Source organism: Myotis lucifugus, unplaced genomic scaffold (assembly GCF_000147115.1).
Source record: "Myotis lucifugus unplaced genomic scaffold, Myoluc2.0 scaffold_176, whole genome shotgun sequence".
Classification (NCBI taxonomy): Eukaryota; Metazoa; Chordata; class Mammalia; order Chiroptera; family Vespertilionidae; genus Myotis; species Myotis lucifugus.
Window position 1 is genome coordinate 2,822,003 of NW_005871224.1, and position 22,767 is coordinate 2,844,769.

General features: G+C 52.6%; 1 protein-coding gene across 7 annotated transcripts in view; it reads left to right on the forward strand.

Annotated features, from left to right (window-relative positions):
- The window catches only part of SNX29 (sorting nexin 29), a 391,693-nt gene extending 369,676 nt beyond the window's left edge, over positions 1-22,017 (forward strand). For 5 of the 7 annotated variants that reach the window (XM_023760220.1, XM_023760222.1, XM_014462290.2 and 2 more), the window contains 2 exons: positions 13,343-13,482; positions 21,792-22,017. In XM_023760220.1, coding sequence (XP_023615988.1) covers positions 13,343-13,482; positions 21,792-21,915 — 264 coding nt within the window. In that variant the 3' untranslated portion in view covers positions 21,916-22,017. Of the gene's footprint in view, positions 1-13,342; positions 13,487-21,791 lie in introns of those variants that run through there. The other 2 variants (XM_023760221.1, XM_014462291.2) reach the window with 1 other exon arrangement.
- Positions 22,018-22,767: the final 750 nt, after the last annotated feature.

Genomic DNA, 22,767 nt, shown 5'->3' on the forward strand with positions numbered 1-22,767 from the left:
TCCTGAGCCAGAGCCATGCACTGCACACAGTGGGTGCACACAGTGGGTCACGTGGCATGTGAGGAGCGGACTCAGAAGAGCCAGGCAGGGACAGTCACCTTGCATACTTAGCTGAGGAGTTTGGACTTTATCCTGAAAGCAAAGAAAATGGCATGGTTTTTTAAAAATGGTTTTGCATTAACCCATGGACACAGACAATAGGATGCTGAAGGCCCGGGGTGGGAGTGTTGGAGGGAGTCAATGGGGGAGGAGGAGGGACATATGTAATACTTTCAACAATAAAGACTTACTTAAAAAGTGGTTTTGCACTTTTTAAAAAAAGTTCCCTCAGGAAGCAGTGTGAATGGTGAATGGCAGTAGGAGAAACGAGCCCAGAGAAATGCCCAGAGGGCTACAAACATATCAAGAGGAACATCATTTACTCACACATCCATTTATTCAAGGAAATTTCCTTGGCTATGTGCTAGCCCCTGAGAATACAGCAGGGAGCTAAACAGATAAGTCCTGTTCACATAGGGCTTAAAGTGGGGTGGGACAGATGGTGTACACTTCAACAAGTATGGAGGTAATTTTTAATAACTCTGAACAGCATTAGCCAGATAAGAGATTTCACTCTAGAACTGTCCTGGGAAGGTTGCCCAGGTCATAGGAGGGGTTAGTTATGAACTGAACAGTATGGAATTTCTTCAGCCTGAAAACTTAAAATATATATGTACATATTCCCACTGCTGCCAACCAAAGTAAAATTATTTAGCTTCCTTTGAAAGACAAGGGTTAAACTAGAGAGTTTAGTAGGTTTCCATCTAGCAATGAACTATTGTTTGGACTTGACCTACACTGCTTGATGTTCTATGTGCCTCTGTGAGCTGGGAAATGGATCTGTAGTTCGGTTTGGACAGGTACATAAATCTTGAGGGAAAATAAAAAAGTGAGCCAGCCCAGCAGACCTGGCATTCTGGATTAAATGCTTAATCCTCATTTCCACCTTTTATCTCCCCCCTCGCACTCTGTTCATTCCTCCCTTCTACGGAGGGGGATGCCGCGGGAAGCCCACACTGGAGTTTTGCATAGGCATTCTTCAAACTGGAGCAATAAGTAAGGGACGGTTTTGCTTTCTGGGGCTTTCTCGGCAGTAATACTGTTAGTGTTCAGACAGGTCTGGGGCTGTCCTCATGCCTCCCACCATTGCTTTGGTGACAATTGAACATGCCTTGACTGTGTTGATTTTGGAAATAATTGGACACAACTTTTCCCTTTTCCAACGGGTTAGGCTTCACAGCCACACTGCAGGTGGATGTGCCAATGGTGCTGGTACCCAAGTGGCAAATGTCCCTGCGTCTTTTCCAGAGTCTCAAAGTGGTAATTGACTGCCTCCCAGGCATCCCCTACCTAAATCTGTACTTAGGCCACAAGGCACAGCACTGGTCAGCACCACGGACAGTTCTGCCTTCCTTTCTGGGTATATCTGACCCTCTCAGGTGCTCAACCACAGCCCAGACCTAATGACTTAGAATCTCTAGGGGAAGCCCTGGGATCTACAGTTTTGAAAGATTCTTGGATAACGTTGGCAGCTGGTCCACAGACCAAGGATTGGGGGCCGCTGACCAGGGCCCAGGAGGGGAAATCCGATGCCTGGGGTCACGTGGTGGGGTATTCAGAGAGCCAGGGGTGGCGTGTCTCCTAAATGACCTCAGCAGGCCTGTTTGCTCTCGGCTTTGTGCTGTTGTGCAGAGGAGCGAAAACACAGTGGCAAATGTTTCCATGAGTTGGTACCAGACTTTCCAGCCAAAATCTGGCTTGAGACTAGAGATCAAATAAGACCTCAAATAATTTAAACTTCTTTCTCTTATCTGTCCTTTCTAAAGATCTTGCCACTTGACATGTGTTCTGTGGACTGGTGGCATCCACCTCACTCAGAGCTTGTTAGAAATGCTGAATCTCAGGCCTGCCCCAGTCCTACTGAATCAGAATTTGCACAATTAACAGGTTTCCCAGGTGAGTTGTATACACATGGAAGTTTGAAAAGCCCTGTTCCGTGTTATTTTTATGTTCGTATCTGACTCGACCCTTCAAACAGGGCTCTCCCCCCATCTCCTTCCTGTCCTATTCACTCTGTTTCCCTCCAAGGGGGATATTGCTGCTCAGGGGGTCAGCTGGTCAGGCTCTGAGTCACACCTGCCGGTGGGCAGAGCCAGTGTGTGTGAAATCGGTAAGTCAGGATGTACCTGTGCTCGGTCTCACCTCCCAGCCTGAAAGAGGGGCCTGGGCCCCGCAGCTCTCTCTTCCTCCTCTGTGATATGCACTCATTTAAGACATTGTACAAGGACTGGTGTGTTCCTGCCCTTGAGGAACTTGTAGTTTAGCGGGGGACAGACATAAACAAGCCCTTAAATAAAGGTATTTCCAAGTGGTGCCACGTTTGCATGTAGAGGTGGTGCCACGTTTGCATGTAGAGGTGGTGCGGGAAGCCATTTTGAAGGGTCCAGGCAGGCAATAGTGTGGTGAAGGCCTGGGGGGTGGGTGCAGGGTGAACGGGGTCAGTGGGGGAAACAGGGGACATCTGTGATACTTTCAACAATAAAGATAAATTTAAAAAAATAAAAATTTACTTTATAAATCGTTTTTCAAGCTTCAAACAAATGAAATAAAAAATAATAAAGGGTCCAGACAGGGACATTTATACTGAAACACGAGGCTGAGGAGCAGCTGGAAACCACTCAGCAAGTAGTTCCAGGCAAAGGCTTCCATCTCATTGGGATGGAAATGGTCTAGTTCTTGGGAAAACGTGGACTGCTTCATCTCCGGGCTTACGACTGCCTCTGAGCCGGGCAGACACATGTTCCAGGGCTTCCAGCTCCAAGTCGAGTCTGGCTCAGCTTTTCTTCATCCCTCCAGGTGGTTATCTCCCCGGACTCGTGCGAGGCGAGAGGAGGGCCGGTGGACTTGGGCTTGAGCCCTGACACCAGTGCATCCTCACTGTAGAGACACTGGCCTCTCCCTCTTGAGCTGCTACAGGGTTAAGTGAGGAAAGGTGACCAGGCTGGGAACGTGGCCTGGCCCAGGGAGCACTCGGAGCTGCTAGTGGTGACTCCAAGGCCCTTTCCTGGGTCTTGGCCAGATTGCCTTTGGACACCATCCTTACTCCTCACACCCATCTCCTTCCCCCAGCGGGCAGGGCGGCTTCCCAGCCTGTTACAGGTGGGAAAGGGACTCAGAGTGGCCCACCGGGAGTGCGTATCTTAGGGTCTGAGGGTAAATGCAAGTGATCAAAATGACAAAGAAGTAACTTTCATTTAAGTAATATCTAGCTGAAGCCGTGGTGTCTGTGACTTTGTCCCCAGTGGAACTCAGTCGTATGAATTCTCATTTCACCTGGCAGTTGATGCAGGTGGTTCCAGGTGTCCTTAAACCTCTCCACTGCTTAAAATGACATGAGATCTTGTCATAAATCCCTCAGCAGAGGAACACTGGCACTGCTTTATCACAGGTTTGATAACTGCTTCAATAGAAGTGCTTTTCTTTCTAATCCTACGTTTCATGAATTTAAAAACACAGTTCTGATAGGGGGATGGATGGGAGGCTTCACCAAAGCCTAGGGTGAACTCCAGTGCCCTCCCCCCTCCCAGGAGCCTCCCCCTCCTCCCAGGGTCCCTCCCTCTCCCCCCAGGGCCCTCCCCCTCCCCCAAGGGTCTCTCCCCCTCCTCCCAGGGCCTCTCCCCCACACGTGGCCACAGCTCATGCCCTGGTGGGGGCCACTCCCACCACCACACTTTTCAGCTGCCTTACTCTTCCCTAGTCCTCCCTGCCGAGTTCCTTTTTTGTGTGAAGCAGGTGGTAGATACATAATTAATAGGGTGGGAAAATTCGCTGGAAATAATACAGCTCGTGTTTATTTTTAAGCAGCTGAGTATGGAGCCCTGCTCCAGGTGCTGGCGAGGTGGGGGAGTGTCTGGCTAAAAGGAGGCAGGTGAGGTTTAGGGAGGCTGCCACCATGGAGAGAGGGTTTTCAGAGAAGCCTGTGCATTGGGAGAGTTGGGGTATTGGGGCAATGGGGGGCTCCAGGGTGGGGAGCCAGTGGAGGGAGGGTGTGACCTGAACAGTCAGAGTGGAGGATGCCAGAGAAGAGTCAAAATTTCCGTGAGGAACTCAGAAGAAGTCCTCCCACATGGACAGGCACAGAGGGTGATGGATGTGATTGAAGAGCAGGAATGGAGTGAGCTTTGGCACAGCCGGCCCAGGCTCCTGTGACCCATCAGAACCTGGTCTCTCCTCCCCTCTCTCCTCTGCCTTCCTCTGTGCCGGCTTCATCTCAGATAGGCTTTCTCCAGGGAGAGCCCCTGGCAGTGCCTTCGGAAAGCAACCCCAGGAGGGAGAGAGCGCCTTTTCCCAGGAGTTTCAGCAAAAATCCTGGGATCAGACCTGCCTGGGTTATGTGCCCATTCTCTTCTTTTTTAAAACAGCTTTACTCTACCTTTTATAGATTTGCCTATTCTGGAAATTTCATATAAGTGGGATCATATACTATATAATCTTTTGTGACTTCACAAAATCGTAATGCTTCTGGGAGGCCTGTAGATGTATTTTCTTTGGTCTGCACCATGATGTTTAAGCATTTAAATGAGCTGCCAACTGATTTGAGAGCTGAGAGATTTAACCTAACAATGCAGATTTGCAGCTTCTCCGGGACAATGGGAGGAGCTGGCACTGTGGCTGCACCCCTCACCCCCTTTTCCAGGGTCTGCTGGAACGTTCTGGGTCTCGTCCATCCTGCGCCTTCACCCCTGCCCTGGGAGAACAGGGGCTTGGGTATTGCCATGTGGGTGTGGCTTTGGAGTGTGTGCATCTGCCCACTTGCCCTAGAGAGGGATGCAAAGGCCTCCCACCTCCTCTGTCTTGGCTTTGAAACTGGCTTGCTCCTCCCAGCTTGCCTGCCTTGCCAGGGCCTCCCGGGCACGCTGGCTCTGCAGAGGGAGGTGGGCTCGGCCCCTCTCCTGGCTCGGCCCCTCCTCCGCTGTGTGATTTGGGCCACAGTACTTACCTCTTCAAGCTTCATCTTTGGAATGTTACTAGGGTTAGATGTAATACTCGTAAGAGCCTGCACTCAGTTCCTGGCATCCAACACGCATTGGCTGGTGCTAACATTCTGCCGAGATTCTGCCGCCCTTCGCCCATCCTGCCATTTCAGCCTGTGGCGTCAGCGTGCAGAATGCATCTGATGACACGGCGACAACCCGGACAGTTCGAGATGGTGGCACATAATGCTGCCGCCACTGCCATTAAAGCCTTCGAGAATCTCTAAACCAGACCCCGTATGACCATCACGTTGTCAATAGACTGTGAAACGAGGGAGCTCGCCCGTCTCTAATGAGGGCCGGCATGTGCGGGCCATCTGTCAGCCCAGCAGTCAATGTGCAGGTCCAGGGCCCGCACAGCCAGGACGCATGCGTAGAGGGGAAGGGAGTGGGGTCCAGGGCGCCTGTGGAGACTGGGACCTGAGGACAGGGAGCACCCTGCACTTCCTGCGGTGGCACAGCTCGGTCTCAGCCCTGGACTTGCACTGGAGCTTTGCCAGGCCAGAACACGTCTGCACCAGATCCCTCGGGGTCTTTGTGTCTGACGGAGTAAGCAGGTGCCGACGGGAAGCACCACCTCTCTCCCTTTCATTTCCCTCTTTGGACCTCAGCTCCTGAGACACGGGCCCCTCGGTCGCTGAGGCCTTGGCCCTGTGTTTCTCTCTCATCCTCAGTCTCCTGTTCTCCCACCACAGCAGCTGTGCCAGTGGGCTCGTTCCCTTCTAGAATGCGTTGTGCTATTGTGTTTTTAATGTACTTAGGTGGCCTTGCGCAATAGTGTTTTTTCTGTCGGCTCCACGCCTGTGGCTGTGCGCCTCCACTTTGCTTCTGTACTGTTAGCTGCATTTCAGGTGTGCGTCCACCACATTTCATGGTCCCTTCCCAAGTGGCTGCTGGCCCCTCACCATGCCAGAACAGCACACAGTCAGTCTCCTGCGTGTGGCCTCCTGGTCCAGTAGGAGAATTCCTCTGGGACACTCTGGATGGAATTGCTGGGTCATGTGGTCCACTTTATTTATTTTCACCAAATATTGTCAGCTTCCTGAAAGATGGTCGTCTTAAAGGCCGAAGGAACCTGAATTGTGCTTGCTTCTAGAAAGGAAATCCGTTGTGTGTTTGTATTGAGTGTTTACTGTGTGCTGGGAACAGCCCAGTTTTTGCTTTACAAGCGTGACTTGGCCCAGCAATCCTCTGAAGTGGGCACTCACACCTGCCTCGCAGGGAGGCGGAGTAACTCAGCGCAGCAGCCGCTGGACTGAGCAGCTCTGGGTGGCTCTGGGGGGCGCCACACTGCTTTCCTACAAAATCCCAACCCCAAGCCTGGCTCCGTGAACCTGTGGAAAGCGTTCTAAGGTGAGGAGTGTGGGATAAGACGTCTTAAATTGGTGGCTCCGTGTGGCCTGCACGCTGTGTTTTCTTTGATCCACCTGATCTTCGGTGTTTTTACAATTATTTTCAGTGTGTTTTTTTTAAAATATATTTTATTGATTTTTTACAGAGAGGAAGGGAGAGAGATAGATAGCTAGAAACATCGATGGGAGAGAAACATCGATCAGCTGCCTCCTGCACATCTCCCACTGGGGATGTGCCCGCAACCCAGGTACATGCCCTTGACCGGAATCGAACCCGGGACCCTTCAGTGAGCCAAACCGGTTTCGGCTATTTTCAGTGTTTTAACCTGAGAGGTCACATCATCCAGGTGACCTGGCAGCGTTTCCGGGATTGAAGCAGTGGCTGGCCCTGTCCAAGCTGCCCCTCCTTTGCCCGTGTCTCCCTCTGCCCCTTCTAGCTCGGGGGTCTGCATCTCCTGGGGGGACACCTTTGCACATGGGCAGTGTCCTGTTTCCTACCTGACTTCTTCCCCAAAGTGCCTGAGCCAGCCTTCCCTCCTCCCAGAGGTCCAGCCTGCAGCTTCCCTGGGCTGCACAGTCAGTCACAGAAACATAGGCTTTAGCTGCACCTGAGCCTGCTGCTCTCCTGCCACGAAACCCTTCGTTGTGTCCTGCCGAGGCCCAGCCCGTGCCGGCCCCGTGGAGGCAGAAGAGGCATCTTAGACCTGCTCCCCCCGTGGGGGACAGGCCACCGTATCCTGCCCATTTAATAAACAAGGCTGCCAGGAAGCTCCGCACCCACTCCACCCTCCCACGGACGGGGTTCTGTTGCTATAAAGACGGGAATTCACCCAGCCATAAACACTGCTGTGCCAAGAGGAGGTTTTCAGAATTATGGTGTTTTGTTCACGCTCTGTGACCTGCAGGACCTGTTTGTGTTTCACTTCTGTTTTTAGCAAAGCTATAGGTCTCCTGTGGTTGTTGATCCTCAGAGTCAGACCTCATCGTGGTTATGAGCTGAATCCAATGGACACAGCTAGAAATCCAAGCTCTTCCTCGACAGCTGGGTCCCTGTAGAGAAGGCACTTAATCTCTTGGAGCCTCGATTACTTCATCTGCAAAATGGGGATATTAGTATGTGGTTCATAAAGTAATGCCAGGCAACATTTCACACAGTGCTTGGCCCACAGCAAACTCAAAATAAAGGGTATTGTTGCTGTCCTCGTCGGGGGGAGAGTAAATGTGCCTAAAACCCCTGGTGGACCCTGTTCCTTTCCTAAAATGGAGACCTGTGTTCGCAATGAAGGTTTGGGGGTCCGCCCTCACTGCAGGTGGGTCCTGCTCTGACAGTTAACACCGCACGGATACCATGTGTGCGGCTATCCTGGCTTCAACCTCATCACATGGTGTGTCCCCCTAAGCTGCTCAGTCCTGGGGGCCTGCTCTGTCGCCCCCATTTTCGAGTAAGACCTGTAAGCAGTGGGGATCACCTGGGACAGGCTGAGCAGGAAGAGGAGGGTGTCTGAACCACAAGAAGAGCACGTTGGAATTTAGTGTCGCTAAGCCCTGTGGCCTTTTTCATGGGAAAATGTGGCGAGGACGGGGCCTGTGATGTCCTCTTGAGTCAGCGCTCTGTCTTCCCATCACAGGCTACAGCTCATACAGCTCATGTGTGCCGGGTGGGAAGGCCCGTCTCAGACATGACGAGGGAGGCGGGTTTCCAGTGCCCCCGCCTCCCTGGGGGGCAGTGGCACATGCTGTGGATGGAGCGGAGGACCTGGGTTGTATGCCAGGTCGCTCATTTGTCAGATCCGCACTTGGGTGAGTGTTGCTGCTCCCTGCACCTCCGATTCCTCACCTGGGAGATGGGGACAGTAACAGACCCTCCTTAGAAAGTCGTCTAGAGGATGAACCCAGGTAACAGGAGCAACGCTGAAGACAGAGTGGCCTGTGGTAGACGTGCTGGCTGTTGTCACTAGTATCATTATTTTACTCTCATTCCTGCTGCTGCCCTCTGTGTCGCTCTGGTGAGGATGTTTTCAGTGCCTCGGGACTTTCTGTTCCCCATTAGGAAGGTGGGGTTCATGGTTTCTTTGCCTTCAACCACACAGTTTGTTCTACACAAAATAGAGGGCGGCAGTTCAACCACTGAGTCACACCAGCTGGGCCACCACAGCTTTTTAATCCACTCATCTACTGATGGGCACTTGGGCTCCGTACAAATCTTGGCTATTGTAAATAATGCTGCAATGAACATACAGGTGCATATATTCTTTTGAAATAATGTTTCGGGTTTCTTTGGATATATTGTCAGAAGTGGAATTTCTGGGTCCTAAGGCAATTCCATTTTTAATTATTTGAGGAAACTCCATACTGTTTTCCACAGTGGCTGTACCGTCTGCATTCCCACCAGCAGTGCATGGGGGTTCCCTTTTCTCCATCCTCACCAACACTGATGGTTGATTTGTTGATGACAGCCATTCTGACAGGTGTGAGGTGATACCTCATTATGGTTTTAGTTTGCATCTCTCTGATGGTTAGAGACATTGAGCATCTTTTCATATGTCTGTTGGGCATCTGTATGTTCTCTTTGGAGAAATGTCTATTCAGGTCTTTTGCCCATTTTTTAATTGGATTGTTTGGGGGGGTTTTTTGTGTTGAGTTGTATGAGTTCTTTATAAATTTTGGAGATTAACCCCTTATCAGATGTATCATTGGCAAATATGTTCTCCTGTGCAGTGGGTTATCTTTTTGTTTTGTTGATGTTTCCTTTGCTGTGTCAGCTGTTTAGCTTGATGCAGTCCCGTTTGTTTTCTTCTTTGTCTCCCGGCCCGAGGAGACATATCAGAAAAAATATTGCTACAAGAAATGTCCGAGATTTTACTGCCCGTGTTTCCTTCTGGGATTTTTGTGGTTTCCAGTCTTACATTTAGGTCTTTAACCCATGTTGAGTTTATCCTGTGTATTTCCTGCCTCTCAGCCTGCAGGCCTCACCCTCAACAGCACCGCCTCCCAGGCGGAGTCTCCTCCCTCCTAGGTTCACCCACACCGCTCCGAGGAGCACTGGTCACTCTGTGTCCCTGCCCCGCTTTTGTCTCCTCTCTCTGCTGGACTCTGCCCCTGCAGGCAGGGCTGCATCCTCTGCCGTGTGCACTCCCTCAGGCACACTGCGTACACAGGGCCCACACGTGCAGCCGCACTGAGTGTGCGGCTGGGCATCAGCATAATTAGCACGAGTGCCCCTCAGGCGGTGGTGTCAACCTGTCAGCCCTGGAGGCACTTCTCATTCATGCCACAGCCCCAGGCAGACCGGGTGCCTTTGGCCACCCTCCTTTCCAGTGGTTCTGCCTTCTCCACGTGTGGCCTCCACACGTTGCTGGGGAGGGAAGGGGGTTTCCCAGCATGTTCCTTGTTGTGGCTGCACCCGGACGTGGCTGCCTCACCCCCACTCACGTCGCCCTGGCCACGCCTGGTTTGTGGCTCCCATCCCACTGCAGATGCTGGGAAATCTTTTCTTCCTTTGTGCCCCGTCTCATCAGAACTGGGCGTGGGAGGGACTCTCAGAGCCAGAGGGCCTTCGTGCCGGCTCCCAAGGCCTCATCAATGTTCCGGATGCTCTAGCCCAGGGGTGGGCAAACTTTTTGACTCGAGGGCCACAATGGGTTCTTAAACTGGACCGGAGGGCCGGAACAAAAGCATGGATGGAGTGTTTGTGTGAACTAATATAAATTCAAAGTAAACATCATTACATAAAAGGGTACGCTCTTTTTTTTTTTTTTTAGTTTTATTCATTTCAAATGGGCTGGATCCGGCCCGCGGGCTGTAGTTTGCCCACGGCTGCTCTAGCCAGTGACATGCTTTCAATCCGCTGACTCGGAAGCTGCCGTCTCTCCTCAGGGCCGAGCTGCTTGCTGCTCCTGAAGGAGGGGCCTTCTACTTATCTTAGGAAAACGGTGTTTTTCTGAGATGGAAGTAGGAAGTCTGGGACGCGGTCCCTGTGCCCACCTGCAGCTCATGTGAAGGGTGGCTCCTGGGGAGGCCCCTTGGAGAGGGGCACGTGGTTGAGAAGATGCCCTGGGCTGGACACAAAAGTTGTAATAGTGCAGGGGCAGGGCCTAAGCACTTGTCCTGGAAACCATAGCTTGTCATCTTCTTCACAACATCCTGCTGTTTCAAAAATAGTTATTCTTAATATGATGGTGTCTTCATCTTCTTGAAGCTCAAAATAAAATTAACCTTTTTGGAGGGGGAAAAAATGCTTCCATTAAAATAGTCCCGAATGTTCTTTTGTAAGGTGAAGACTCACTCCCATGCTCTCCGTTACTACCTGTAAACCGAACGGACAGAAATACTGTGGTGGGGATGCCAACGGCGGCAGGCCACGGCAGTGAGGACCCCTAAGCGGTCACAGAGAGCTGGCAGGCTCCCCGAGCCGGGCTTCCCTCAGTCCCATCGCTTCTTGTGCCGTTTCAGCTGCAGCCCCAGGAGCCCAAGCAAACATCTCACAAACACCCACGGCTCCCTCAGCGCTGCACGCCACCCCGTGGGACAGGCCCCCACCGGATGCTGCTCTCCCCGGAGCCCCGTGTGACAAATGGGGTCTCGGAGGGACCAGCTCCCTGTCTTTGCTCACTTATTACTGGTCTTCTGCCCTTTGCTCCCTGCCCAGAGGATTTGGGATCAGGGAGCTGGTCCACAGGCCAGCCTTCTTCTCTCCCTCCCACTCCATGGTGGGCGTCTTTGCCATCTCTTGTCTGGACTTGGCAACAGCCTCCAAACCATTCTCCTGGTGGCTGCCTTGCTTCCCCTAAATCAGTGGTTCTCAACCTTCTGGCCCTTTAAATACAGTTCCGCATGTTGTGACCCAACCATAAAATAATTTTCGTTGCTACTTCATAACTGTAATTTTGCTACTGTTATGAATCGTAATGTAAATATCTGATATGCAGGATGATCTTAGGCGACCCCTGTGAAAGGGTCGTTCAACCCCCAAAGGGGTCGCGACCCACAGGTTGAGAACCGCTGCCCTAAATCTACCCCCACATTTATTAGTTCTTGCAACAAATAATTGTGGGGGCTCGTGAGCGCTGAGCACTGTGCTCGGCTCTGCAGTGTAGGGTGAACAAGACAGCTAAGGTCCCCCCTTCCTGGGACTGTCCATCGAGTAGAGGAGGCACATGATGAACCGTGAGCTCATTCCAGGCAGCGGTCAGCCTGGGCCTGGTATTCAGGCCCCGGAACAGGGCCTGGGCCCCACTGTGGGCCGAGCGAGGGCCTGTGGCTCTCCTGGTCGTGCCTCCACTCTGCCGATTCTGGGCATCCACGCCGCCCGCCAGCCCCCTCCTCCTTCCCTCCCGCCTGGGACTGTGCCTGCGTGAGGGGAGCAGCCCTCACAGTGTCCCATGGCTGCCACTCGGGGGGAGTGTGTGTAGGGGGGGGCAGAGGCAAGGTCCCACGGAGGCGTCACCAGGGAGTGACTCTGGGCTGGAGGCCTTGCTGTGACCTTGAATGGCCTGGCTCCTGCCCTGCGTTTCTTCCTCCCGCCTGTGCTCAGGGGGCGGCCAGGTGAATGCAGGACAGCCAGTGACATTTCATTTCAGATAAACAATGAATAATTCCCTAGTTCCAGTGTGTCCCAAATATTGCATGGAAAGGTTCTATTGTGTGGTGCACAGTGGAACAATGAAAAATTATTGAATTATGAATTATTGAATATTGAATTATGAAAACTGAAAAATGACTCACTGCTTATCATAATTCAAATGTCACTGGGCATCCTGTGTCTTTATTTGCTAAATCTGGCACTTCTTAAAGAATTTCCCTGCCATGCTGAGGTCCTTGGCAGGGCCTTAGGGGGCTCTCAGAGACCAGGCCATCCTGGGCGGGGCCCCACCCAGCAGCTGTCACTGGGGCCTGCGGGGCCGGCTCTAGCTGACCCAGGGTGTGGGGGGGTGAGGCCCGGTCCATCTGCGGACCCCGCCCAGTCCTCTCTCGGCCGCAGTTTGACATGGAGATTAATCAGAGTGCGCTCCTCCTATTCTTGTGGGATGAACGACCCTGCTCTTTAGCCTCCCTCTCTGCTCTGTTGCCCCCCTTGGCCTCCGGTGCAGTGGGAACCTCACTAGAGAAGGCCTTCCCTGCCCCTCGCTACGGGACGGGCTACAGGATCTGTGGGGCCCAGGGCAACAGGAAAACGGGGGCCCCATGTTCTAAAATTATTAAGAATTTCAAGACAAGGACAGCAGATGATGACACAGGTCCATCCCCAAGCGACTGCAGAGGTGCATGCCTGGGAAGCTGGCCGGGGGAGAGGGGGGGCGGGTGTTAGAGGGGTGAGCAGGGAGCCCGGAGCAGGGAGGGGAGGGCCCAGGCCTGCGCCTGTGGGGGCCACACTGGGGAGGACTGTATCTCCTGGGTTTTCAAGAGAAGGTGGAATTTGTTTATCAATGAAATCTTTGTTAAATAGTGGTAATAGGTTTTTATTTGGGAAAATTCCTGTGAAGGCGAAATTAAGCACCCTCTCTCCAGGGTGGCACTTGGTGTGATTAACAGTTCCACACTGACCTGTGTGGCCACTGGTTTTATCTGTGCCCCCCTGCTGGCCTGGGACTCCACCAGGGCCACACTGTGTGTTTGCTGGTGCACCCTGAGTCCCTAGCACCACATCTGGCACATGGCGGGTACTCAGTAACAGAGTCGCTGAGACTTCATTCGGTTCTGGGAACACACTGAGGGAGTTCGCTGGACCTGTGCCCCCACCTAATTTCATGAGCATCGTCCCTGTCATTAAATGTGGTCACACGTGTAAAGCCTGAGATGCTCTTTGTGTGTGTGATCATTCGATAAACGTGAGCTGTCTGGTGGCGAGGGCCCGGTGTGTGCTGTGGGGAGTGGTGTCGGCAAGGAGGCTTTGACGGAGCGCCCGTCTTGTCTCCCCAGGACGCCAAGTTCGTGGAGGAGCGGAGGAAGCAGCTGCAGAGCTACCTGCGCAGCGTCATGAACAAAGTCATCCAGGCCGTCCCCGAGTTTGCCGCCAGCCCCAAGAAGGAGACCCTGGTTCAGCTGATGCCCTTCTTCGTGTGAGTACCATCCGTGGGAAGTGCTCCGCCCGCACATCCTTCCTCCGTTTCCATGGCTGGGCAGCCAGCGGCCTGTGTCCTAGACACCCTGGGCCCAGGTGCACCAGGAGCCGTGGGAGGCGCTGACAGGGAGACTCGGGCCATGCGCTTTGGCGTTCTTGAAGGGCTCATGAAAGTTTGCAAAGGAGAAATGTAGATTTGAGGTCTGCAAGAGAATGCGGGGCTGTGTGGTTTTATACGTTCATACACTGCGATCACAGGGGGGACTCATGTTCCCTGCAGCCCACAGGTGGTCAGAACGACAGTCTCTCAGCTCGGGTAGTGAACCCAAGGAAAGTTCTCAGGCTCCCACTGGTACCAACTGACATGATTTCCATATTAATATTGCTTATGTATGGACAGACTTAAAATTAGCATAAATTCCTTATTCATACACCTCCTTATAAGAGTAAGAAGTTAAAGACGCTTACGTGTTAAGCACTTATAGGACAGTTACGATTCGCAGCTGTCTGTGCAGTGCTGCTGTTTTTTCTGAGACCAGGCTTTGCTCACAGAGGCATGTGGCAGGTCTTGTGTTTGCATGTGCCATGCCGGTGTCAGCCCTTGGATGTGGAGACCTGGGATGATGAAGCAGTCCTTGGTTTTCACAGAGTGCTTGTGCGGCACCTTGAAGCAGGTGGCCGTCACGGTGCATCACCTGGTCGCTGGCGAGTCCACGTTTTCCTAACAAATCTCCAGCCTGAGACATTCACCTCCTTGGATGTGGAGCCCTGGGATGATGAAGCAGCCCTTGGTTTTCACAGAGTCTTCAGGTGGTGAATATAGTTTCATTACTTCTAACATGTTGTCATCATAATGGAAACCCAAGATGGAAGCAATAGCAAGGCTGTGGCTCCCCGGAACGGGATTGGGACTTGTCATTGAGAAGCACTGGTCAGAGTCTGTGATCTGCTGGGATAAACGAGTCTCCTTTCTCCGACGCTCTCTCCAGGGTGTGCTGAGGCTGGGGGTCTGATCTGTTCTAACAGTGCGGCCGTCACATAACAGGGGGCCTGTTTCTGCTGCTGAACGTGGGGGCGCTGCTTTGGGGGCGCACTTCCCAACATTTCCAAGGCGAATTCCCAGCACTGCCCCTCTTCCCTGCGTGGGGCCTTTGAAATTGTAGCTACGCTGGTTGCTGACTTTTTCCTAATGGTCTGAGGCCTCTGTGCGGGGGTGTGCTGGTGTCACGCTGCTGCCTTCCGAGTAGATACACCGGGTGCCTGGGATGCCAGGCCGGAGCTCGCTGCTTGGAAAGTGCCGTGCACGTTCACGAGGAGTCCCGCCCGCAGAAAGGCGGCCCAGCCCGTGGTGTGGACGGAAATTAACCTCCCCCGAGTCCTGTGCGCTTGGCTAAGTTCCCTGGTGAACATCGAGTTAGAGCGCTGGTCCTTAGGCTCTGATGCTAAGAAAGGAGAAAACACTGCCCCGCACAGGCGAGCGGGTGGCCTTCCTGCTGGCACTGCTGGTGTCTCTGGTCACGCCAGGCGTTAGCAAACATTGGCCGCCGGAGTTGTAAAAATCGTGTGCTAATGAGAGCGTCTCGGTGAGTGGCGCAGCCTCAGCCCGCTGGTGCCATTAATCAGAGGCGGGAGAGGAACCTTGTGTGCCTGATTAGCACAGGGAATACAGGTTCCATTTCACGGCCTTTAAAAATACAAAAGGTCCAGTTGGGGATGGTGGCAAACGACACAATATTGACATGAGATTTCTGGCTGAACGTGTGTGGGCTGGCACCCAGGTAATTAAACAGCTTTCCCTGGTGGCTTTCCTCGCAGTTCCAGGTCAAGCAGCCCTCTCCACCTTCGTCTTTCTGAGGAGGGGGTTACAGGTGGGATGTGCGGCCTGTTGCACGTGGGGGACGGGCGAGGAGTGGGTGAACTGCCACGTGACCATTTCCGGTATGTGCTCCCACGAGCACCAGTGAGACTGTTTCAGCTCCGACCTCACCCTAAGAGAGCTCCAGTTTTATAAACATTCTCTTGGCTGAGGAGATAAACCCGGAAAAGCATTTTTTTAAAAATAAATCTTGACAGGTTTCCTCAGCTCTTTCAAAGGGTGACTCAGGACCCTAAAGATCCGCTGTAGCTACTGAACATGCATGGTTGTGTTTACGGGGCGTGTGCCGCTCCCTCCACACCTGCGTCTGGTGGGCATGTGCTGTGGGCACTGGCTGAACATTGACCTGCCTGGTCTCCCTGAGGGCCGACCGGGTGGGCACCGTGTCTCCATTTTGTTAGGTGGGACCTTACAGCATTGTCAATCAGAGGACAACTTCATCAGGTTCCAGCTAGGACTGATGAGGGAGTGAGGCGCTGAGGGGTTACCTGGCTGACCCCAGGGTCACTCACCAGCACATGGCAGCCTGGGCTGTTTGGTGCCAGGGCCCATGTTTTGGGGTTTGGGTGACAAGCCCACAACCAGTGGATTGAGCCTGACCCTAGGACCTGCTTTATTTGACCAGTCCAGTGGGGTTTTGTTATTTGTTTTTCTTAGTTGAAATATTGCCAACAGCAAACAATTAGGTGTCAGATTTTTAAAAAATCAGATATCAAGCTCCTCTTGACATGAGAATTGGTCACTCTTTGTTATGGAGTGGGTGTTTGTGCAAACCCCGCCCCCCATTCATATGTTGCAGTCCTGCCCTCCCCGGGTGGCATTTGGGGTCTTTTACAATGGCTGGGCCTGCCAACATAGTGCCCTGTGAGAGGAGGAGGAGGAGACGGAGTGCCTCTCTGCCACGTGAGGGCACAGTGCGCAGGCAGCTGCCTGCAAGCAGGGAAGGCTGCCCCTTCTGGAACCGGCTCCGCAGCACCCGGACCTTGGACGGCAGCCTCCAGAGCTGGGAGGAGTAATGCCAGGTGCTTATGCCACAATTACTGTGTGGTGCGTTTTTCTGGCAGCTGGGATGGCAAATACGCACGGCCATTCCCGCTCAGCCCCACAGGCCACAGCCCCGCCTGACAGTGCTGCCGTCCCCTCGGAGCCCACCCCACCACTGTCTCTTGGTCTTGGAGTGGAGCCTTCCTTGCTGTTCTTGTATTCAAGCGGCATCACTCAGGCACATTGCCTGCAGCCCTCCTCTTACCCACTGCGCAGGCGGCCTCTCCTACAGGGTTTGATGTGAGGCCCCGACCGTGCATGTTCCCCATGATGCACTTGGCTCACCCTTGTGCTCCCTTGCGTGCTCTGTGAGCTAGTCCACTGCTACCTGCAGAAAAGCTGGTCCCTGTCCAGTTTGGGGCGAGAGGGGGAAGATGGGCAGGAGATAAAAGCCTGTGGTAGATTTGCTCGTGGTTTTCCTGTGGTGGTGTGTGGGTTGTTTTGTGTTTTGGTTTTATTTTTTCATAAATATGCCTTAAAACTTTCAGGCTGTGCAGCCTGGAGTCCAACCTTAGATGGACCTGCTTTCGCACACACCTTCCGGCTCATTTTTTTTCTGTTCACTGTGTCAGTATTTCCTCTGCTCTGCAAGGGGCGCCAGGACTTCCCCGTATTGTGCCATCTGCACAGATCTGATTGTTGAAGAATCAGCAGGTTGAATTTTTTCCTCTAAGTCTCCCTGCCTCCCGTTGCCTTCTTGCTCACACCAGCCGCAGTCTGCATTGGGAAGTAGGACAGGAGGAAGCGACTCTTTCTTTTCCATTTTGAACTCTGTGCATCAGTCTGGCCCAGGTGGGGACCAGCATCCGCCCACCACAATGGGGAGTGGATGAATGGCAGGCCCCCAACACCTTCTTTGGGGAGCCCCATCTTTGCGTTGCCCTGGCATCCAGAGAAAGGTGTCCACCGAGACGTGCCACATGGCAAAGGGGAGCAGACACTGAGGGAAATGTCAGGTGTGCTTCTGAAAGCACCGCAGTGAAGGGATGCTTGGATTCCAAGAACTCGTTCTGCAGACTGGCCCGGAGATCAGTGAGGGCTGGAATGATTTGCTGTGCTGTCACTTAGCGTGTTAATAAAATGGGCTTTCTCCGCAGAGGGACTTCTGCCTGGGAAAAGCACATGTTCTGCCATTCCTTGAGGGGAGAGAGTGTTACGGGGGTGGAGGGAGAGGAATGTAGGTCACTGCACAGATCCCCAGCTGGCCTGGCAGAGAATGTGTGGCGGGTGTCTTCCCCACGCCCCGCCCCCTGCTGCCACAGCCACTCTCACCGTGGAGAAATGTGTGTTCTGCTGAAATAGGAGCTGCCGTGTTCTCCCAGGGAGCGGGGGTTTAGCTCGGGGCAAGATGGCCCAGCCTGTGCACCACCAGAGGTCACCGGACCTAAGTCCGTTCCTTTGGCTTTACAAGTTCCTTCCAAGGAACCCTGACCTCACTTTGCTTTGTGGACCAGCCCAACCTTCCAGGTGTAAGTCTTCAGTATCACCCAGTGCCAGGATTGATGGCACATCCCTTCATGGGTCTCAAAACTGGCAGGCTGCTGAAGTGTGGACAGTGTTTTAAAGTAAAATATAAAAAATATGTAAACACAAATAAAATGAAATAGAAAATAATTGTGTTATTCTGTATGGGGATGGATGTTAACTAGTTTATTGTGATCATTTTGCGATATACACAGATATCGAGTCATGTTATACACCTGAAATTAATATAATGTTTTATGTCAATTATACCTCAATTAAAAAAAGGGGGGGGGGGTTTTCTGGTAGGTAAATTATGGATTGTCTTCTTGCTTGTTTTTATTTTTTAAATTTTCTCATATTATGCATTACTTTTTATTTAAGAAAAGATAAGAGTTATTTTTACCAAAAGAGGGAGAGAAACAGTATATGTCTCATATACCTTGAAGTAGTAATGATTACTTGGTATTGTATGGAATTGAAGGGTATATATATATAAATAAATGTGAGTGACTTTCGATGAGGTAACACCCCCAGTCTGGCCACACCCTCCCCCCCCCCCATGGCGGGCATCCCTGGTTCACACCAGCCGCCTGCCCTCGCAGGCAGGTGCGTTTGAGACCCGTGGCAGCCAGATGGAAAGTGTGGGGCTCGGAGTCAGCCATCGCCCCAGCTCCTCTGCAGAGGAGGTGACCTTGGGCCAGGATTCGCCTCTGAGCCTGACTTTCCTAGTGTATGGAGGGAGAAGTACCAGCATCCCTGTAACTGTTATGCATGGATTCTTCTGCAAGCCCGCCCCCCTCTCCCTCTGTCCCCTACAGTTTATCCAGCTCTGGATGAAGGGACCCAGGGCCTGCAGCTGGGCTCTGGCTCCCAGGGAGGCGAGCGGTGGGCCTGGCCAGGATGGCAGCCTCCCTCTGAGTGGCCAGTTCTCTCTGCAGGAAACACCAGCTCCTCCTTCCTTGGAAGGTCCTTACGGGAGGCCCCTCCCCCTGGGGCACTAGGGCCCTGTCACCTGAGGGATGACATGTAAATGGGCTGTTAAGAGATGCATAGGAAAGTTCATTCCCCAGCGTGCTGGCCCCCAGACCCACAGGGCTCCCGCCCAAGGAGACGGAGATGAATGACTCCTGAAAGTGATGAGGGTGACAGCAGTTCCTCTCTAGTACTCAGGAAGCCTCCTGTCTCCTAGGCAGCCTGTCTACCACAGGGATTGTGTCTTGTTTCCGCCATTTCTTTCCATGGGGTGGTGACAGAAGAGGCCACTTCCACAGAGAGGAGGGAGGGAAGTGGGGGGTGGGCGTGGCTTTTACAATTTCCAGAAAGAATGGGGGAACCTGGAACATCTCCAGAGCAACTCTGCTGAGTGATATATGAAAAGTTCCCCCAGAGGGGCCTGTACTCAGCAAACATCTCTCTCATCCAGCCACTGCTTACTGAGCACCTACTAAGCGCTCAACAAGTGCCAGGGACATAGCAGAGAACAAAATGGAAAACAGCAAAAAATCCTCTGCCTTTACACACTAGGGGGTGGAAAGTGGACATATGAGCATATAATATACTGATCAATGAAAATGAATTTGAAGAGAAGTCATGGAGTATTAGAGACAGTGGTCGGCAAACTGTGGCTTGCGAGCCACATGTGGCTCTTTGGCCCCTTGAGTGTGGCTCTTCCACAAAATACTGACTTCTGCGCATTGGCCACAAAGTTTCAATCGCACTATACGTGTGTGCCCGAACATGGTATTTTGTGGAAGAGCCACACTCAAGGTGCCAAAGAGCCGCATGTGGCTCGCAAGCCGCAGTTTGCCAACCACTGGACTAGAGGATCACACAGGGTGTTTCCCATAAAACGGTCAGGAAAGGCCTCTCTGAGGGAAGAGCCTGTGGATTTCTTGGGGAAGGGCGTTCAGACAGGGAATGGTAAGTGCAAAGGCCCTGAGGCAGGAGCAAGCTGAATGTGTCGATGATGCCAGTGTGGCCAGAACAGAGAGCGAGCAGGGCAGTGAGACTGGGGAGGAGGCCGCCAGGGCCAGACCATAGAGGTAGGGCCTCGGAGGCCATGGCAGGGACTGCGATTTATTCTAGGCCAGTTGGGAAGCCACCAAAAGGTTTGGGGCAGGGTGTGACATGACCTGGCTTATGTTTATAAAATCTTACTCTGGGTGTGGGATAGAGGATGGAATTGAAGGGGCAGGTTGCGGGGCTTTTTTAGGATCCTGGCAGGAGATGTTGGTGACTTGGCCAAGGTAACAAGAAGGCAGTGTGATGAGCAATTGTGATGAGGACTGGCTGCCGGGTGTGAGAGAAGAGGCCTTTTATGACATGCAGCCTCCTGCTAGACCAGGCAGAGATACAGATGCCCCACGCTGCTCGATATAAACTGTACTCGAGTCAATAAGCACGTATTGAGCACCTATTCTTTACAGGGCCCGGATGACTAAGCGTGGGCCCAGCACTCAGGGGCGAACATCTGCATAGGTCATGATACCACAAGGCAGCACCTCTTTCCTGTATTTAACAGGAATCTGCAGAGCGCCTCGTTCTGTGTCAGACTGCCCAGTCTGTACCCAGCCCTGCCATGGACTAGCTGGGTGGCCCCGAGAAGGTCACTCGGGCTTTCCGAGGCCTCAGTGCCCTCATCTGTACAGTGGACACATCAGTAGCATCCACCGGATGGGGTGGCGTGAGGGTGACGTGAGCACAGTATGTCAGGCTTCTAGAGCAGCCCTTCCGCGTAGTACGCTCTGGGTGTGTCACTATCTTTACCGGCAGGAAGGGAGCCGGGGGAGGAGAGTCTGGGAGCAGACGTTTTGGGGGAAGTGATAAACTTATGGTATTAAAAACCTGAAGCACTACAGAGAGATGTACGATGAAATCAACGTCACACGCCCTCTGCGGTGCCTCGTGCCCCCACCCCCACCCGTGATCCCGTCAGTTCCTTATGTAACTGCAGAAATTGTCGATACTTATGTAAGCCAGAGCCACCCTCTACACAGTGTTCTGTAGTTTGCCTTTTGAATTTATAAAGCTGGCTCATTCTTTTTGAAAACTACATAGTATCCACTGCAATGGCTGTTTCGTAACTCATTGCACCATTGCTCTGTTTGAACATTTAGGATATTTCCAGGTATTTTCCCCTCTGACAGTGCTGCCAGGAACATTTCCCTAGGTACACGTTTCGGCAGGTAGGTCTGTACGACTGGTTCTTAGGAGAGATGCTGGCTCCAGTAGCATGTGCAGTTTTAAATTTTTCAGGCATCACAAACCCCACCATCCCATACCAATATGATATGCAGAGTTTTCAGAGACACAGAAGGGGGAGCTGTTCTTTCCAGATGTGCAGAACAGCTGCCAAGTTCAAGGAGCTCATGTCATCTGCCGTGGCCGGGGAACAGGCGCTCGCCCTGTGGTCAGGCTGTTCTGGAAAGCAAGGCCGGGCCCTGAGGGTGGCAGGTCCGAGGGCGCTTCCTTCCTGATCTCTGAGAAGGGAAGCCCTGGCAGGTCTCTGAGAGCAGGTCTGTGCCTCGGGGGGCTCGCACTGGCAGCTGGGGAATGGAGGGATGGGAGTCGGGGCATGGGGCTTTCATAGTAGCCCAGAGAGAAGGGGCTGCTGCCAAGTGTCTGAGGCGGGACGTCTAGGCAAATGATGGCGAAGAGGCTGAGGGGAGCTGGTTTGGGAGCAGGGGAGGTGAAAAGGAGGGGCTGGGTTCAGGAACTGGTCTCAGTGAGGCCCTGAGGGCAGGTTGGGAGCCCAGCAAGAGAGGTGTGACGGCTCTAGGATTGCATACTCAGCTCAGCATCAGGTCATCAGGTTGGAAACATTATGTTTCCAAATCTCAGGAAAATCAGTCAAGAAATCAGGAAACAGTATTATAATTTTTCTGTGAAAAATAAGTGCAATAATCAACATTCATGGTTTGAAGGAACCCACACGGAGGAGACAGACGCGGGAGCAGGAAGAGCGGACACAGAGTTGGAGGTGAAGGTCAGCATTTCCAGGAACCAGGACAGGAGCTCATAGGCGGGAAGTGGTCACGATCCCATTAGTCAGTCTTGCTTTTCCAGCTGCTGCCCTGTTACTGGTGTGTGTTCTGGCTCTGTCTGCTGCAAACGACGAGCCTTCCTGCAAATAAAACAAATGCTAATACATTTATGTGCATGGCCTGCTTGATGTGAGGGATAGTCCGAGAAATAGCAGGTTTTGGATTATACTAGCGATTTCGATTTGGACAAGAGGTTTCTGTGCGTTGTCATTCAAAAAGTGTACCCACCAGTGTTCACTGGTGTTTTCCGGTGTTTGAATATTTGCTCCAGGCTACGATTCTTGGTAAATATTACCAAGCTAAATATTTCCTATTTGTTAAGCAAATCATTTTAGTTTTCCACCATAATAAATAAATAGTATGAAGAACGTTGGGAATATCTTCAGGCTAAGTTATGATTTGGGGAATTCTTGAGAATCCCAGGAATTCTGACTTCGTGCTCTCAAATCCCAGAGTCATCTCTTTCAGGAATTTAGGATTGCACCCACTCCTTGGGGTGCAATTTCCTGACACAAACTTGGGAATGGGAGTCACAGAGGTGGGGCGGATGCCCAGGGAATAAGGGAGCTGGGGATCGGGTGGCGGTGTGGCACCAGCCCAGCATGGCGGGGGGGCGAGGAGATGGAGGAACTGGGTCAGTTGCGAGGGGAGGTGTTTCCCAGAGAAGCCTCCCGCCGAATTAGCAGCTAGTCTCAGAGCATCAAGAATAGCAAGCTGTCCTCCTTCTTCGCTGCCAAGTTGGCTGGGACCACGGAGCAGGTGGCAGAGCACAACTGTCACCCTCTTCGCGTGGAGAGCCCTGTGCACAAGTCATCGAGGGCTGCGGCGGGGAAGCAGCCTGGCAGCCCTAGCCCGC